General features: G+C 42.0%; 1 protein-coding gene across 1 annotated transcript in view; it reads left to right on the plus strand.

Moving 5' to 3' along the window:
• Nucleotides 1–3,088: 3,088 nt before the first annotated feature.
• Nucleotides 3,089–19,632, plus strand: part of rad54l (RAD54 like) — a 34,805-nt gene continuing 18,261 nt past the window's right edge. The window contains exons 1-9 of the mRNA XM_057841048.1: nt 3,089–3,519; nt 3,605–3,676; nt 5,448–5,552; nt 5,619–5,679; nt 9,610–9,745; nt 9,844–9,913; nt 11,246–11,534; nt 18,344–18,468; nt 18,529–18,679. Coding sequence (XP_057697031.1) covers nt 3,517–3,519; nt 3,605–3,676; nt 5,448–5,552; nt 5,619–5,679; nt 9,610–9,745; nt 9,844–9,913; nt 11,246–11,534; nt 18,344–18,468; nt 18,529–18,679 — 1,012 coding nt within the window. The 5' untranslated portion in view covers nt 3,089–3,516. The remainder of the gene's footprint in view (nt 3,520–3,604; nt 3,677–5,447; nt 5,553–5,618; nt 5,680–9,609; nt 9,746–9,843; nt 9,914–11,245; nt 11,535–18,343; nt 18,469–18,528; nt 18,680–19,632) is intronic.

Below are 19,632 nucleotides of genomic sequence, written 5' to 3' on the forward strand. Positions count from 1 at the left end.
TCTATAGTAAATTGTAATTGTTATTTTTTGTTACTTTTGTATAAGTTTTCTACACAGTAAAGTATATTTTAAAGTTTTACAGTTATGTTTTCATTTCTTGTTATGAACCCATTCAGGGTTAGGCCTGAAAAAAAGGAATTTTTGACCAAAAAAACAACAACCCTCGCCTGAGAATTCCACTGCTCTAAGATGGCCGCCAGTGTCAAAATTATGGTAAATACCACTTGTCGAGTTGAAAATTGCATCTGAACGCAAGTCTTATTTTATACTGAATAACTGGTAATTTGTTATGATACCAGAGTTTCCGAGTTGGGTGGACCTTTTATTTTTCAAAATGGTGGAGCATAAACAAGAAGTTGTGAATGGTAAGAAACTAAGATTTATCATCAATTTGGTACACATGGTTAAATAATAGTAAAATTAAAAATTAATAAATACTAAAATAAGAAAGTTAAAAAATTAAAAATATATACAAAAATGTGGAAATAAATACAAATTGTTGATTTGGGGACATGTCCTGTGGCCTATACTACGAAGCCGGTTTTCTGGCTTAGCAGGGTAACTTCGAGAGTAACTTTATCACGTGCGACGTAAGTTCGCGGCTATGCGAGACTACGAAAGGTGGATATGTTGGAACCGAGAAGTGTTGCCATGGCAACACACGCCACACGCCAAACCTGGTCGTGTCAGAGTTAGAGCTTGCTTAACATCAGGATTCCAATTAACCACGCTCTATTTAAACAGCACCCCTCCGCGGACGTGTCCTCCTGACAATGACAGCGTACTTGGACGACCCATACGACATTGGCGCGCGGATTGTGAGGGGCTCTCTCCGGAGGGCACGGGTATTTCGGGACCGCCAAAATTCGCTGGCGTACCCGGAAGATGTTCTCCATGAAAGACATATTTTCAAGTGAGGAAATTCTTTACCTGTGCCAACTGATCGAGGCGGACGTCACTAATGTAACCCGCCGAGTCAGGCCCTCACAACCGCGCAGATTGTGTGCCTGTCCGTGCGCTCTTTTGCCAGGAACAATATATGTATTCCATGAGTCCATCGGTGATGCTGAATATCTGCGTAAGAACACTGTATGCCGTGCGATTCGGAGTGGGGTATGGAAACGCTTCAAATTGATTGTTGAAATCGCTGAATGTAAACGAATGCGGAGCTTTGCTCTCATACAAGAAATATATTTAACGGACTTTCCAGCGTTATTTCGTTGTGTAAATATTTATAATAATCATAGAAATATGTAGACTATTTAAAAATTGAGAAAACTTGCGTTTTTTTCTGCCAACTCGAAGAGATTAAATTGTCAAATCCACTGATAGGACAGACGCACAAATATAAAAGATACAAATGTTTATTGAATATGCATCTTACAGTCTTGTTTGTCAGCGAAAACTCGTTACAAAAGACGGGCTTTAATTTACGCAACAACGCATGGCATCCCGGCATTTTCTTCTTCTCCTGAGTCCTCACAAATATAACATAAAATTTTGGGAGGGGGGGTTGGGCTTGGGCCTGCAAATCAAGTTGATTGATCGGACTCGGGTCGGGTCGAGCTGGATTTTTTAGGCCCAAACTAAAAAAAAGAACATACGTATTCATACAGTCAAGGAGACTAAACATACAATCATCCTGCCTCATGTGGTGATGCGCGATAAATTATTTCTTACTGTTAACGTACCAAATCTTCTTTTATTGTCCTGACAGCAGGCTTTATTTCTTTTCATGGACATAAGTAAACTGGCATATTGACGCATTCACAAATCACACGATCTGTAAATTCGCTGTCAACAGACCCGTCGCGCTCAACTCGCCGAATCGGTGTTGGATTTCGCGGTGAGGGTGGATTTTAATCATCGCGCATTCCTCCTCTGTGAAGTAAGGTGCCCGTGCCATCGTCACAAGTAGTGTTTGACTCTGCTCTCCGCCCCCTTTTATGTGAACGCGCAGTAACTCTGACTGGGTTGATACAGGTTCGACTAATCAACCTCATAATCAGCGTCGTAGCACCGATTGAGCACAAACTAGACAACCAGGTTTTGTCAACTCCGGTTACCCGCTGGTAAACTGGATTACTTCTGGGGAGGTTGAACTCGGTTCGTAGTATAGGCCACTGGTCATTTCAGGTCATTTCCTGTTGATTTGGGGACATTTCGGGCACATGTCCTATTGATATATGGTAATTTCCTCTTGATTTGGGGACATTTTGGGACTTGTCGAGGTCATATCAGGTCACTTCCTGTTGATTTGGGGACATGTCCTGGGCATATACGGTCACTTCCTGTTGATTTGAGGAGATTTGGAGGATACATCCTATTGATATCTGGTCATTTCCTGTTGATTTGCGGACATTGTTTTTTTTCCATTGAAAATGAATGGGACATTTGGACGTCCATGGCCGTCAGTGCCATCGACTTAAATATGCGTCAATGGAATCCAAGTGTATTGGCATCAACAGAATCAACATACATGGTTGTCAATGGCATTAACCAAAGTAAATGTCATTGGAAATAATAGGAAATTTGGACACCCATGGCCGTCAATGGCATTGACGTACGTAGCCCGCATTGGCAATTAATAAATAAAAGACTCGGGTTTATTTTTCAACACAAGCTGTATTATTTGCAAAGTCTCTTGGTCTTTATTAGCCTTAGGGTTCAAATGAAACTTAAATCATCCAGGTGTTCTTCAAAAAACCTGAAATTTGGTCTTTGATTTATATATTTTAAACTATGAATGTGGAATTTTGCCAAAATTAAGATTTATGCCATTTTTTTTTCTCATTCGAGTAATGCTACGGAGATGCTAACGGCTAGCGCTAGGTTAACGTGGACACTATCCAGTATCCAAAGATTCATGAGACGCAGGCTCTCTTTCAGTTCCGCCTCTAAAATTTACGGATACGCCCCCCCCCCCCAAAAAAAAAAATGACCAAAAAAAATTCATTTCAAAAAGCAAAAAACATTTAAATTTTTCAAAATGTAAGTTGTTAAATGCTACAGAGCCCGGAGAAGGTGCTCTAAGATGGCCGACAGATATTAACGCCGCCGAGTCCTACTTTTCGCATCTATTTGTATTTACAGGTGATATATGTGTGGACGTCGACATTAATTAACGGTTAACTGCGTTTTTTTCGGGTAGTAACAGATATTAGATATGACTCCGTAATAGTTTTATATTCAATATTTAATTTGTGTGTCTTTTTCATAAAAACAAAGCATAAAACAACTGTAATTATGTAAAAACCTAATTTGGGCTTTCACTCTTTCCGTAGTTGTTTAGCGCGCGGTTTAAGATTCTGCCTCTCAACTCACTCTTTTTGCCCGTAGTAGTTTTTATTTACGCGTTTATGAAAACAAAACGCAACCATTTTGGGGGAAAAAAAGTCAACTCAAACGTCCTTTTTTGGAGTCTTACGCCCCTTAAAAAGATTGTCGAAGCGCCGGTAAGGATGCTAGCCGGCTAACTTCAAGCCGAAAAGCAACGACGTCAAGTCAAGTGAGGACATGGTAAGTTAGAAAAACACAGCGCACTTTCTATTACTTCATTTGCCAAGTCTTCATATTTATTATTTTGTTTGTCTTCGCGTCCCAGAGAAGAAGTTTGGCTCCGAGTCAGGTCGCTAAACGAAAGCATGGGGAGGATGAAGAGTGGTCGTGCACGGCGGTAAAACAACGCATTCGTACGCTGAAATTCTGTGTGATATGGATAAATGAAAACCTCATCACGATATGCCACGATATATTTATTTATTTGAAGAAAAATGATACCAGAATTATGACGGCTTCATTTTTAATAGGTCTTAAAGTGACCTGTAACAAATGGTAACTGCATAAAGTAGTGCTGCAACCTAAAACTATCAAGTGTAAAAGCAGCACAGTAGCATACATATTTGTGCTCGAGTGATATCTAATTATCTACTAAAAGTAGGGGTGTGACAACATATCGAAAAGGTGATATATCACGATTAGTGCTGTCAAATGATTAAAAAAAATATAAATAAATAAAAAATTCTAGTCAATCATATGTCAACTGTGTGATTAATCATGATTAATCACATTTCCCTCGGGATGAATAAAGTTGCTCTTCAGGAAAAAAAAATCTAGGAAAATACTGTAATTGACTTAAAATTTGTTTTTAGATTAAATGTATGATGTGTGAATGAATTAATACTTAAAAATTTAAAACTCTATTTGGTTATTTAACAACTCGGCACGTATAAAATAAAATGTCAGTATTATACAGAAAAGAGTTTAACAGATTAAAGTGCCTCAGACTAACATTGTGTCTCAAGTACCGTTTGGCATATTGCCCAAAATTAACTGCCAATTTAAAGAGTAGACAAGCACAATACAGTTACAATAGCTAGTGTTTCAAAAAATGTTTAAACAACTTGTCTGTTAAATTAAACATTTCACACAAATAAATGCGGCATTTGCAGTTTTACACTAAATGGCCTGAAAACTGTGTGAGATTAAAATAATAATAATAATAATTTGTCAATTTTCACAAACTTAACTGAAAAACATTACACTAAAATGTGTGTAAAGGTGTTTAGAAACACTGCTTAAGTTAGCCAGTCATACCCTTTTTTTTTTTTTTTTGGTCCAGTGGTCTCCTGTCAGTGCAACAAACGTAACTCTGGCTAGTTGCTCCACCTTCGTTGCCTTTTCATTTTCAAAAAGTTCATGAATTTTTGTGGCAATAGTTGCCCGTGAAGGTGTTCTGTATGTTGGGTCGCCCGATGCTAACTGGATGAGATTTTCAAGGCTCTTGTCTTCGACTAAGTTAATGGTTCTACAGTCTCTGGCTACCCATCTAGCGACAGCAGTAGTCAACCTACTTGTTGTCCTTTTGTTGACAAGTCCGAGTCTGCACTCTGCCAGTGTAGCTTGATGACTGCAGCTTGTGTTTGCGGTGTTGCATTTTTTAAAAATGCGTTAATATTTCCAGATTAATCATGTTCGTTAACGCGTTATTGTTTGACAGGCCTAATCACGACACTTTGCAGCTGAAAAGGTGATTGATAAGCTCCCACCAAGAACCGATGTATCGCCTTGAAAAAGTAACGGCGCTCGACAAAATCGACATCATAAATGGAAAAACATGCTCTTTTCCCTCTTCTGCTGTGAATATGTATCACTAGTAGACGTCCAATCTGTTTGAACTGCGAGGGATGGCAGCGAAGGCCATTTGCTGCCATCCCTCCCACTTCAGTATCACCATCGAAATATGATCACAACCCTACTGTACAAGACAATATTGCATGATCAATCAATCAATCGATCAGGAAGTTAAGTCTTGCTTGCAAATGTAATAGCCTACGCAATCCCATCAATGTGGCAAGTTAGCGTGAATTGGGCACCACCCGTTGGCATAAATATGCATTGCAGGAACATGTCAACTTAACCGAACTCATTCAGTTTGCCGTCCGCAGGTGCAAAAACGAAGTAAAGGAGAGCAAGCGGTGACGACTTCGCCGTTCAGGAGGCCGCTGACCCAGCTCAACGTCCGCCCCGCGTACCCCGACGGCGACAAACACGTGAGTGCGAGGGAAGGTTTACTCGAGCGCCGTCTTTGAGTCTTAACGGCAAACTTTTTCCGGCAGGAGGAATTCATCCGTCGGATCCTTTCCAAGCCGTTTAAAGTCCCCATCCCAAATTACACAGGTGACGTCTTGATAAAATAAAATCCTCAAACTTTACTTGAATCATAAAGCGCTATTTTTTGGTACGAGACAACTCATTGGCTCATACTATACAGTGGTATGGAAAAGTATCAGAACCTTTTGGAATTTCAGACATTTCTGCATAAAACCACCATCAAATATGATATTTGTCAAAACCACACAGATGAAAAAAAGCCTCTGCTTTAAAGTGCGTGTGACACGAAAAAGCATGTTTATTCCATAATACACGCGGTATTTTATGCCCCTGAATGATATGGACCGCTTGGATGTGTGTGGAATCGATCGCTATTTATTTAGTTTGTTGAATCCCGCGCCATGAAAATGAGTGACTTCCGGCTTCGGTCTTGCATTGAGGAGGAGCGTGCTGTGACGTGTATGGGTGAAGGTGTCCTCTTCACTATACAGCCGTACTGTTGTGTATGAGGACGAAGGATTCAGCTGATTTTGCGGATTAATACGTTTATTTTTCGCATCACGCCAGCCAAACGGCTGCAGAAAAATCATTCTGTATGAGGGAGAGGTGTATGCGCCTTTTTGGAGTTTCAAAAGGTTCCCATTCACCGTGGATATTTACTGTGGGACCATTGGACTTACGAGGAAGTGAGTAAACATCTTGTTTAGTATTACGTCAAATATTAATACAGAGATTACAAAGTAAACACTACAAACTTCCTTTAAATAAAGGACTACTTACGTTTGATCATTGATAGGCATGTAAAAAGCTCTCCTCATGCACATTAGCTGCACGTTAGCTGCACAACAACTGCAGCCGCCTTCCTCCGGGGAACGAGCTGTAAATTGTTCTCCGCCGGGCGGTTTGCCGGTCTGCGAAGACAATCGACAACCCAGTCGTCGTGTCAAATAATCCGGGCTAGTTATGTGTGATTTTCCGCTTCGAAGACTTTGAAACATCACTCTGTTCGGGTTAGCATGTCGGCTAGCTGTCACGCCTCTTGGTTTGTTTACATTTTCCGAAGCCGGGGAAAGGGACATGACATACGTCCGATTTAGGTGTCATAAAATATCGTTCGGGAGGTGCGACAGTAAAGGTGAAGTCGACAGTTTTGACCTTTTATGGAGTAATTTTGCTATGTCGTCCTGAATAAGTGCATTTTTATGATTTCATATTCCATTTAGCACAAGACTTATTTGTATATTATTATATTGTTATTTGTATTTGTAAATAGCATATACCATGCTATTTATTTAGCAATTGGGGAAAATACTTGGATAAAAAGAATATACCTGTAAAAATATTGAAGTAAAGAGACAGAAACAATGACATTTTGCAGCTCTCTTCGTTGCGTTTTCCTCGTTGTGAATAGTTCCAACTCGACTGGCTGACTGGTCCTTCTCAAGCCATTTATTTAGCTGTTGGGGAAAAATACTTGGATAAAAAGAATATCCTGTAAAAATATTGGAGTAGAGAGACTGAAACGATGATATTTTGCGGCTCTTTTCGTCGCGTTTTCCTCGTTCTGAATAATTCCCCCTCAAATGTGCTGAATAGTAAAACCGTTGAGCCCAGTCTCCCCCTGACGTCATCCACCTGTTGGGGACACTGGAGCCCTATAATGGTAGGCGTGGCTTACCAGCAGATTAAAAGACTAATTTCTCGTCATCTGTGCTTTGCTAAATTGTTTTATATAGTCGAATCGTCTCAAAATATGTTTCTAATTCACATAATATTGCTATTTAAGACTTTTTTTCTCCTGTCGTATGCTCTTTAACTAAAATCACCCAAACATTTATAGGTTTTTGGTACGTCCCACGGACGGCTTGCTAAGGGCGTAACATAAAACGAGCCACGCAAGTTTACAAGTGGCACAAATTTATTTACACAGTTAAACTCGCGATGGACATATAGAAAATGCGGAAGAAGCGCGGCTTCAGGGTAAGCCCAGGCCAAAACAACAAACCTCGCTCAAGAAGCTCTGCAATCGTAAGATTTTTCTTCTGCTTCCTTACCTTGGGAGATTAGATACATCCTGGCTCCCAAACCCCTTGACTTGACCATTCCTGTTCCCGATGAATAGATGTTGATACAGAGTATCTGAACCTTTTGGAATTCCTCACATTTCTGCATAAAATCACCATCAAATGTGATCTGATCTTTGTCAAAATCGCACAGATGAAAAAAGTGTCTGCTTTAACTAAAACCACCCAAACATTTATAGGTTCTTAATTAGGAGAGTATGCAAACAATGACAGAAGGGGGAAACTAAGTCAGTGAACCATCACATTTAATATTTTGTGGCCCCCCCTTTTGGCAGCAAGAACTTCAACCAGATGCTTCCTGTAGCTGAAGATCAGTCTGACACATTGATCAGGACTCATCTTGGCCCATTCTTCTCTACAAAACTGCTGTAGTTCAGTCAGATTCCTGGGATGTCTCGCATGAATCGCTGTCTTTAGGTCATGCCACAGCATCTCAATAGGGTTCAAGTCTGGACTTTGACTTGGCCACTCCAGAACGTGTATTTTGTTCTTCTGAAACCATTCTGAAGTTGATTTACTTCTGTGTTTTTGATCATTGTCTTGATGCAACATCCATCCTCTTTTTAGCTTTAACTGTCTGACAGACGGCCTCAGGTTTTCCTGCGAACATTCTGATAAACTTTTGAATTCATTCTTCCATTAATGATTGCAAGGTTTCCAGGCCCTGAGGTAGCAAAACAGCCCCAAATCATGATGCTCCCTTCACCATGCTTCATAGTTGGGATGAAGTGTTGATGTTGGTGAGCTGTTCCATTTTTCCTCCACAAATGACATTGTTTGTTGTTCCCAAACAATTCAACTTTGGTTTCATCAGCCCACAAAATGTTTTGCCAAAACCTCTGTGGAGTGTCCAAGTGCCTTTTTGCGAACATTAAACGAGCAACAATGTCTTTTTTTAGCCCGCAGTGGCTTCCTCCGTGGAGTCCTCCCATGAACTCTGTTTTACATATAATTGATGTGTGCACAGAGATATTGGACTGTGCCAGTGATTTCTGTAAGTCTTTAGCAGACACTCTAGGGTTCTTTTTTACCTCTCTGAGTATTCTGCGCTGAACTCTTGGTGTCATCTTTGGTGGAGATGGTTTTGTAACCTTTCCCAGCTTTCTACAAATCGACAATCCTCGATCGCAGGTCTTCAGACAGCTCTTTTGACCGAGCAATGATGCACATCAGGCAATGCTTTTCATCAAGACAATTCTTACCAGGTATGTATTTTATAGTGGGCAGGGCAGCTTTAAACCACTCATCAGTGATTAGGCATATACATTGTTTGGTAAAAATTGGTTTCAATTGCTCTTTAAGTCTTCTTAGGCAGAGGGTTTTACTTACTTATTTTCCCCCCTGTCATTGTTTGCATGCTATCCTCATTAAAATATGAAAAGCTATAAATGTTTGGGTGGTTTTAGTTAAAGCAGATGCTGTTTTTTCATCTGTGTGATTTTGACAAAGATCAGATCACATTTGATAGTGATTTTATGCAGAAATGTGAGAAATTCCGAAAGGTTCAGATATTTTTTCATACGAGTGTATTAACAGGTTTCAATTTTATTTTTTCAAATATTTTTTTAAACAAAAAAAAAAAACATAAATCTCTCCATGTATATTTATATTTATTATAATAATTATATATTTATAATATTTTTTTATACAAGATATAATTATTATCAATATTTAATAATAATAATAATAATGTAAATAATAATGAAATATTGTAATTATAGTATGTTAAATATATGAATAGAATAAGACTTTGAGAAAACAATACTATGAAGTGTTTTTTTAAGATTTTGGACAGTGTCTAATTGTTGAACTGACAGCCAAAATAGTTTCATTCGATCATTCATTCATTTTGAAGTGGCTGAGTCGACTGATAGTTGACACGACACTAGAGTGAGTTGTTTTCTGAATGCAGGCCCGTTAGGCATCCGAACGCTCGGCCTGAGGCGAGCCGGGGTGAGGCGGGCGCTTCACGACCCATTCGCCGAAGACGCCTTGGTTTTGTTTGAGCCCGAATCGCTCAGCGCCCACGAGCAACTTAAAATAGACAAGTAGGACCGCCGAATGCTTCAAAACAATACAAATCAAGTCACGTTTTACTTGCGTATTTAATAGCTTGACTTTTTCTTTGTCATTTTGACTTACGTAGGGACAAAATTCCAGTCCACGTGGTCGTGGATCCCATCTTGGGGAAAGTGCTTCGACCTCACCAGAGAGAGGTAAAATCCACTTATTTTAGAGTATTCACTGCCATTGACGCCTATAGACGTCCAATCCAAATGGATTTGTCACCTTTTTGGGTTGCCACAGTTCATCGACCAACTGTTAATTCAATGAATCCACAACGATTTTTGATAAGTCGATGAATCCACTTTGTTGATTTGAAAATCTTCAAAATACTATTGTTGAGCCTCTCAATAATATATATTTTTAGCCTGTTTTATTTTTTTAACTTAAAGGGCAAAATACATATTTACCTTTTTATTTTGCTTTGTATTTACTGATATTTTTTTTTTTTAATTGAAAAAGTTTTAAAAAAAACAAACATTTTGAGCTTTTTCATTAATATTATTTTTAATTTTTTTTAACAAAAAAAATCTTATTTATTTGGCTTTATTTTTAGGTGTTTTAACTTCAAAGTATTTAAATAAAACTTTAAATTGTTAATATTTTTTAAAATCAAAATAAGAGTAAATACTTGTTTGTTTTGCTTTGATTTTTTTTTTTAAATTTACAGTTTCAAAATCATACTCATTGTTCTGTGTTTGAAATTAAATTTTATTTTTGATGTAAGAATAGTGGAAAAAACCTTTTGAATATATTATTTTTTTTAACCTAATAAAGCTTTTTTTTTTATTTTTTATTTTTTTTATTATTATTATTTAATAATTATCATTTTATTTTTTATTATATATACAGGTATATATAATATAGTATATATATATTTTTAAATTATTTTATTTTTATTATTTATTTTTGCGTTTTATTTTTAAAATCAAAAAGTAATGGTAAATATTCGTTTTTTAACTTACATAAATTACTTTTTTATATTTTTAATTTGTTGTTTGATTTAAAAATGATTTAAATTAAAAAAAATACTAAAATGGTAAAAAAGCAATAAACTAATGGTAAATATTCTTTTTTTTATACTTAAAAAATGTCTTAATTTAGATTAGAATATTTTAAATTTTTTGTATAATAAAAAACTCACTGAAATGGCAAATATTCTTTTAAAAATATATGCACCTTTTTACATTTTTTTAATAAAAAAAAGTGTAAAAACAGTGAAAAACTTATTTTATTTTATTTATATTTTTTTATTTTATTTTTTTAACATAAAAAAGCTACTTTTATTACATGTTTATGTGTCTTTTTTTTAAACAGCAAAAAATAATTGTAAATATTCTTTTTCTCATAAAAATACATGAATTTTTGATGATTTTCTTTATATTTTTTAAAATAAAAAAAAAATAGTGCAAAAATATTGAAAAAAAGTTTTAATATATTTTTACATTTTTAACATAAAACTTATTTTATTAAATGCCGACTAGGGCGTCAAGTTCCTGTGGGACTGCGTGACGGGGCGGCGCATCCCCGGCTCCTTCGGCTGCATCATGGCCGATGAAATGGGCCTGGGCAAGACGCTGCAGTGCATCGCCCTGGTGTGGACGCTGCTGCGACAGAGCGCCGACGCCAAGCCCGAGATCGACAAGGCGGTGGTGGTGGCGCCCTCCAGCCTGGTGCGCAACTGGTACAACGAGGTGGCCAAGTGGCTGGGGGCGCGCGTGGCTCCCGTGGCCATCGACGGAGGCTCCAAGGACGACATCGACCGACAGCTTGGTATGTTGATTACTTTTCAATGTTTTTATTTTTTAACTCCTCTATAGACCCTACCCACGTGACGTCACAACTCCGCTCTCCTGACTGGTGCCGCCCACTTGTCCGTCAACACATCGTGTTGACCTGTTATGGCTACGTACATTCCTCCTATTTACGGCGTGTTTTTCTGCTCGTTAACATTAATAATCAAAATGGTGAAGGCGTGTGTGGCGGTCGGTTGCAATAACAGAGAAGATAGACGGAGAGACTTGAAGTTCTACCGGATTCCGAGAGACACAGAGAGGAGAGAGCGAGATGGGCTGCTGCAATTCGACAAGAAAACTGGGCTCCAAACGATTACCACAGATTATGTAGTAGTCATTTTATATCTGGTAAGATGCATTTAATATATATTTAGAGGGTTTTGGGCTGACAACCACAATTAAGATCATTGCTAGGCTAATCGCCGACAACATACACGTATGTATGTAGTGAGAGTGCTATCGCTAATCCATATAAACATTAAAAGCCCTAGCTCCATTTACAAATGACATGAAATACATTAGACTTTTTTTTTTTTTTTTTTTTTAAACCTGTCCTGTTCAGCTGTTTGACACAGAGAATGGAAGTCTAAGTGCCCGGATTCTGAACAGTTTTAATGTTTCACATTGAGAGTCTGACATACTCCCATTGTGATCATTCAAAATACCTTTTTATTATGACAAAGCAGCGAACAGGAAGGGATTATGGGGGGACAGAAGAAAAGAAATACAAGAGAAGAAAGAAAAGAAACACATACACAAACAACAACAAGAAATACATTGAACATCTAAACTAGTTACTAATATGCTGGTGCTATCGTCAGCGAGATGTATTTCCGGTTTACACCATGTGGGGGCCTATTGGCCAGTGAAAGAGGAGAATGAGGGTGGGGTTGTCTATAAGACTATAAACTAAGTGATTGAAAGGGGTAGAGTGTACACAAATCAGTTCTGTGATCTAGAACCCAGTAATCGTGTGAATCTCTTATGAGTGAAAGCCCGTTGGCGACCAACCCTACGCCGCCGCATCGCCAATCCCGGCACCGGAACCCCCAACCCGAGCATGCCCTACCACATCCAGCAGCACGCAAGCCCCACCGGGCGCGCGACAGCCACGCAGACGGGCGGAGAGACCGCGCGGGCACCAACCCAGGGCCACGGCCCACACCCAGCCAGCCCGGGGAGGGAGGGCGGGCGGGGGGGCGGGGGGATCCATGCGCAGCCCATCCCTCCTCCAACCGCCCAGCAAAGGAGCCACCGTCACCCCCCCCGGGACCCAGGGTGGTCCCCCGGGCCACCCGCGCGCCCATCAACCGGCCTTCAGGGATGGCAGGAGGGGACGCATCACCAACCCCACGCCTACACCCACCCCCGCCCGCCCACCCGGACCACGAGCCACAGCCCCCCAACCGGCACGGCACGCCACGGGACCCCCAGCGGCCCACCAAGCCCCAGGCAAGGCAGGGTCCCCCGCCGGTGCAGGCGACACCCCGCTGATACACCGGCACCCAGCCAGCGACCCGCGACGGAGCGCAGGGCGGACGCCCAGCCAGAGAAGAGAGGGGAAGGCGGAGGCAGGAGAACGCCCAGGGACTGCCATGGGGCGACGCAAGATCGGAGACCCGACCCCCCAACCCACTCCCGCGGCCGGCAGCCGAGGCAGAGGGGAGGCCACACCCCGGGAGCCACGCCATATAGAAAAAGTGTGGGACCCACCTACCACCCTATTACTGTGGCTGCCAGGTTCCCGACTGGCAGCCATCACCCAGCACCGTGATGGGGGTGTGAGGGGAGGGTAGTGCAATGTATGCATTAAAATAGGAGAGCTTGGCTTGGGGCAGTGGGACCGCAGCATGGAGTTTCTGTCCAGCCGCCCGTCCCACCGCCCTTTGCCAGAGCTCTCCTGTGGAGTATGATGTGTGTGGTGCATTTAAAAAAGGTGCAGGGATGGCGGGGCCTGTGGTGAGGAGGCAGCCGTGAGGCCCCCCCCCCCCCCCCAGCAGGTCCCAACCATCCCACAACCTTGGTGTGTGGTGCATTAAAAACAGGGGGGAGTCGGGCTGGGACTGTAAAGCCCCGTCCCAACTCTCCCCGGAGAAATGTATGAGCATGTAAGTGCCAGGGTGAAAAATATTTACAGTGCCGAAGTGAGAAGTGCGTGAGTTAAGAGGCAGGCTCCCGCGGGCGTGGCCCCGTCCACCAGAACCACCGGCCCCAGGGCGGAAGAAGCGTCAGGGCCCCGATCAATCCCCGCCCCAGAACACCCACGGCGCCTCCGCGACCGCCCACCCCCCTCCCACCCACCGAGCATCCACCCCGCACCCCGAGCAGGCGCCACACCAAGCGCCGGCGACCAGGGGGCGTCCACCCCACCGGCAAGGGACAACAAGCCTCACCCTAGGCCCCGCGGGCCCCAAGAGGCCCCGCTAACGACCCCGCCGGCCGGGGGGCAGCCGCGGCCGCCGCGGCCCAGGGAGGCAGACAGGGCCGGAAACAGACCAAGGGGAGAGAAGCGCACCCCCCACAACCCACCCCTGGGCCAAGAGGGGCGCGCGGTATGGCACCAGAGGGCACCTCCCCGGCACCCGGTACAGGGAGACGCGGCTCCGGCCGGGCGGACCTGGGAGGGAACCATGGCTGCCGCATACACCCCCCGGCCCCCACCCCAACCCCAACCCGGCCGGCCGGGGAAGGGCCGCGGCCCCGGACCGGCACCCGCACGGCCCCCCCACCCGCCCACGACACCAGCGCGCGCCCGACGGGACCCCCCGCACAGCCAGACGCAACCGGACAAGCCTCGGCCGAAAATCCCGGGGGCCAAGACCGGCGGCGGGACGGCCCAGGGCAGGACGCCAACAAACTCCACCTGTAAAGCTGATAGAAGAAGAGGTTTATCAAACACCATTAGATGTATGCCAAGGACCAGTGAAGTGTATTATTTACACATAGTTCCTTAATTGTTCCAAGTCTGATAAGTAATATATAGGGTGTTCCAAAAAAAGTTGCATATGATCCCCAGCAGCTGGAAACCAAATTGTCCATGAGTATCCTTGTAAAATAAGCCCATTGACCGACTAAACTGTGAAGGAAGAAAAATTATTTATTACATGCTGTTGGGAGTGTATAAAACAGTTCGGATTTAAACATGTCCAGTTTCCAGCTGCAGAAGGATGCATACAACTTCCCTGGACACCCCGCATACATCCATTTATGTATACAATTTTATTATTTTTGTGGCATTCCTTCGCAGGTGAGAGAGAATCCTTAGTCTATGTTCATCATTCTTGCGACCGTTTCCCACTGTTGTTCGTATTTGTCCATTTTATTTGTCTGTTTGGCAGATATATATAAACATTAAAAGCCTTAACTCCATTGACAAACGACATGAAATACATTAGACTTGACAGTGGATGTTAGCAAGAACAAAAGATTTTGAATTGAAAATTTTGTAACTCACCTTCCGAGCTCAAGATTCCTGCCGAATTTTCGTGTACGAGGACCTGTTTCACCCAACCAGCAACGTAGCATTTATAAGCCTCCAAGCTCTTAAAGTTTTTCAAACTTTTGTGAGAATAGGCTGATTTTGTGTGGACAAGATAGTTGTAAATATCAGGGTCAGGCAGAGACGGCGAGGGCAGCCGGTCAAAAATCATCGATTTAGGCATCAAATATGGATCTGGCGACTGTATAGAACGAAGCTTTTCCACATAACGCCTTTTATGCAACACATCCAGTGAGTTTACGGCATCAGAAAGCACCGGGTCTTCCATGAAATGCATTTTAAATTCCTCGAGCAATTGAAACCAATGCTAATACAGAGACAAAATGACGGACAAGTGGGCGGAACCATACAGCGAGCACGTGGTTTTATGACGTCGGTGGGTAGGGTCTATAAGGGTGGGAACCTCTGGGTAGCTCATGATACAATTCGATTTGTGATACAAGGCTTACGATAACAATCTCACAATATAGCGGTAACAATTATCAATACGACCGTCAGAAAATTACGGAGCCCCTGAAGTATAAATTTAAGCAATCTGGTGCGCACCAGAAACTATCTGGTAAACCGTAGCATTATATAGCATTTAAACTAGTGGACTTTAGCTATGCAAGTACGCTAATTGTTGTAAACATGAGCATTATATAGCATTTAAGCTCACAGACCTTTGCTATGCATGTTAGCCAGTTATTGCATTGTTGCAATTGGCTAACGTACGGAGCAAAAGTCCGCTAACTTAAGTGCTATATATTGCTCATGTTTACCAGATATGTTTCTTGTGCGCACGAGAAACAATATAGTGCGCACGGAAGACAATCTGGTAAACATTGGTGTTTTCCAGCATTTAAGCTAGCAAATTGTGCTATGCAAGTTAGCAAATTGTTGCATTGTTGCAATTGGCTAATGTGCATAGCAAACGTCCGCTAGCTTAAATGCTATATAATACTCATGTTTAGCACATATGCTTCTCGTGCGCACCAGAAACAATCTGGTAAACATTAGCGTTATGTAGCATTTAGGGAAGCAAAATTTTGCTATGCAACTTGGCAAATTGTTTCCTTGTTGCAATTGGCTAATGTGCATAGCAAACGTCCGCTAGCTTAAATGCTGCATAATATTCATGTTTAGCACATATGCTTCTCGTGCGCACCAGAAACAATCCGGTAAACATTAGCGTTATGTAGCATTTAGGCTAGCAAAATTTTACTATGCAAGTTAGCAAATTGTTTCCTTGTTGCAATTGGCTAATGTGCATAGCAAACGTCCGTTAGCTTAAATGCTATATAATACTCATGTTTAGCACATATGCTTCTCGTGCACACCAGAAACAATCCGGTAAACATTAGCGTTATGTAGCATTTAGGGAAGCAAAATTTTGCTATGCAAGTTAGCAAATTGTTGCATTGTAGCAATTGGCTAACTTGCATCGCAAAAGTTCAATTCAATTTTATTTGTATAGCCCTATATCACAACAAGGTTGTCTCAAAGGGCTTTGCAGAGGCAATATGATACAGAGTCAAAAACAGTAGATGAATTAAATAAAGTTCTCGTCCAAGTCCTGGGCATCCCTCATCCTTAGACCCTCCATGTTGGCAAGGAAAAACTCCAAAAACTCTTAAGGGGGAAAAAATGAGAAACCTTGGGTAGAACCAGTCAAGAGAGATCCACTCCCAGGACGCATGGACAAGATGCACCAGGACTGCTAATGGGAAATAGCAGACGGAGTTAGTTAGTAGAAATGCAATAGAGTGAGGGAACAGGAGGAGGTCCATCTAGGTAGATGGGGGGGGGGGGGGGGGGGGGCAACGAGGACGTCCATACAGCAGTTAGCTTAAATTCTATATAATGCTAATGTTTACCAGATAGCTTCTGGTGCACACTAGAAACAATCTGGTGCGCACGAGAAGCAATTTGGCAAACGTTAGCACATATGGTTAGCATTATATAGCCTTGAAGCTAGTGGGCTTTTACTATGCAAGTTAGCCAATTGTTGTAAACATTAGCATTATACATCATTTACGCTAGCGGACTTTAGCTTTGCATGTTAGCCAATTGCAACAGTGCAACAATTAGCAAAAATGACACATTTTAAAAAGATAAATCGATTTTGGCGGGAGCATATCGATAACCTTTAGGACTACAAAGTATCGCGATATATCACCTTTTCCATATATTGTTACAACCCTTGTCACCAATTAGGCTCGAGCGTATGACGTGGCACTCGCGAGGTTTCCGCCGCTATCGCCATTGTGGAAGCGAGAAACATAAGCAATGAGGCATTTCAACACAGGTCGCTCTTTAAAAATGGTTGGAAATTATTGTGCGGTAAAGAAATGCAACAACCGATCGAATAGAAAGGAGAATGTACAGCTCGACGGAACACCATTGAGTTTCTTCCGGATCCCTACATGGAGAAAAGGCGAGGGAAAGCTCATATCTGAACTTACCAAACGTCGAAGAATGGCATGGGTGGCCTCGATCAGAAGGAAGGGCATAACGTTTGATTCTCCAGTTACACACTGAGTTTGCTCTATGCACTTCCACTCCGGTAAGTTAATTTCGTTTGTTTACGCAAATTTCAGTAACTTTACGCCCTAAGTCGGCCTGTTGTTAGCTATTGCTAAAGCTAAACAACTAGCATGCATACATGTGCATTGTCTTCATAAGACATAATTCATGTCGTTGCTAAATGAAAAAGCTGTAATATTTTGACGTGAGAGAGTGGCAAAGAATTTGTACACAGGCTACATTTTATGCAGCAAAAGATTTGTACATCCGTGGTCACAGACTAATGTAAACACACATTGCCTACCTTTGCTAGAAAGATGTGTTGCCGTTTGCTATGGTCATAAAGTGAAGATCCTGCACCCATCCGCAGCAAAACTGTTCGTAGCTTTGTAGCGATTTGTAGTTTCGGAATTGCTGATGAGTGTAGTAACATATACCAAACACTAAATACAGCATGATGTCCATTTCGCGTAGTGGTGGAAGCTTGTCGACATCTTTATTCCATTTGTGTTCGGCTTGCTCGTGAGGGTCAACATTGTTCACATCCTTAAAATTGCTCACATATCTGTCCTTCGCCGTGGTAACAAGTTTGTCTCTGTATCGAACTGGCAAGTATTCCTTACTTTTTTCCATCTTTGGTTGCCGCTAAGTTTAAATGTCCCGTGATGCTTCCGCAATGGTTGCGTTGTCGCAAATCTCGCATGATCCCGTGCTGCTGTGACGTAAACGCTCGAGCCTAATAGCATACAATAAAACGAAGTGCATGTGTCTTTCCTCCCCAGTCAACTTCATCTCCCAGCGCGGCCTCCGCGTCCCCACGCCGATCCTCATCATATCCTACGAAACCTTCCGGCTGCACGCCCAAGTCCTGCACAAAGGCCAAGTGGGACTCATCATCTGCGACGAGGTACATTTACGACGAGCTTTGCATTTGCGGCGCCAAGCTAACCCGACGCGTCATCTGCAGGGACATCGGCTGAAGAACGCCGACAACCAGACATACCAGGCCCTCAATGCCATGCGGGCCCAGAGGAGAGTGCTGATATCGGGCACACCCATCCAGAACGACCTGCTTGAGTACTTCAGCTTGGTGCACTTTGTCAACTCCGGCATTCTGGGTGAGTTGAGATAATAACCTACCGTGATTATCAGTTAACAGCTGCCAATGATGGCGCTAGATGTCCAATACGTTTGCGCATGGAGAGGCTGACAGCAAATGATCTTTTATACACTTATATTAAAAAAAAAAAAAAAAAAAAAAAAAAAAAAAAACATAAATAAGAAAATATTTGCTATTGTTTTTTTTTTTTTTAAATCATGTATTTATTAATGGAAAAAATAATTAGTTAAAAAATAAAGTGTCATTTAAACTGTTTGAATTGGGGAAAAAAAAACAAATAAAAAAAAACTAGCTACATATTTAAAGGGTATGAAACGGCAAAGGGGGTGTGAGACATCAATAGAACCGTTATGTGCCAAGATAACAAATATTGATAAAGTTAACAAAAAAATCAATCACATTAATGAGCAATTATCGAAAATAGATCGAAAATGACGAACATCTCCGAAAGTGTTCCGGAAACAGCCGAATGGGGCGAGGACGTCACGACAAGTGAATGAAAGTCTAGGCGGAGCCAGTTGCCATTGTTTTGTATCGACGAGAGAGTAGCGTTCGGGTTTGTTTGACCAAAACATCACTAAAATGGTTCAAAACTGCTGTGCTATGTGGTGTACAAATAGCTATTTATCGGAATATAGTATCCATGAGTTCCCGAACGCGAAAAAAAAAGCTGGACTACGCAGACAATGGGTAAAGTTCGTCCGTGCAAAGAGGGCTAATTTTCTAGACACAGCCTCCGGCACGGTTTCCTGTGGTGTCCATTTTCCACCTGAAAGCTTCTCGAACTATGGACAAGTGAAATCGGGTTTTGCTAAAAGATTGCTGCTCAAAGGAGATGCGGTGCCTACCATACACGCGCAGCCACCTAAATGTCCCGAGATATCAAGAAAGAGGACGATGACTGGCAAAGGAGGCTAAGGCTAAGCAAAGGAGGGGAGCAGCCAAGCTCGA

Source organism: Corythoichthys intestinalis, chromosome 7, assembly GCF_030265065.1.
Source record: "Corythoichthys intestinalis isolate RoL2023-P3 chromosome 7, ASM3026506v1, whole genome shotgun sequence".
NCBI classification, from domain to species: domain Eukaryota; kingdom Metazoa; phylum Chordata; class Actinopteri; order Syngnathiformes; family Syngnathidae; genus Corythoichthys; species Corythoichthys intestinalis.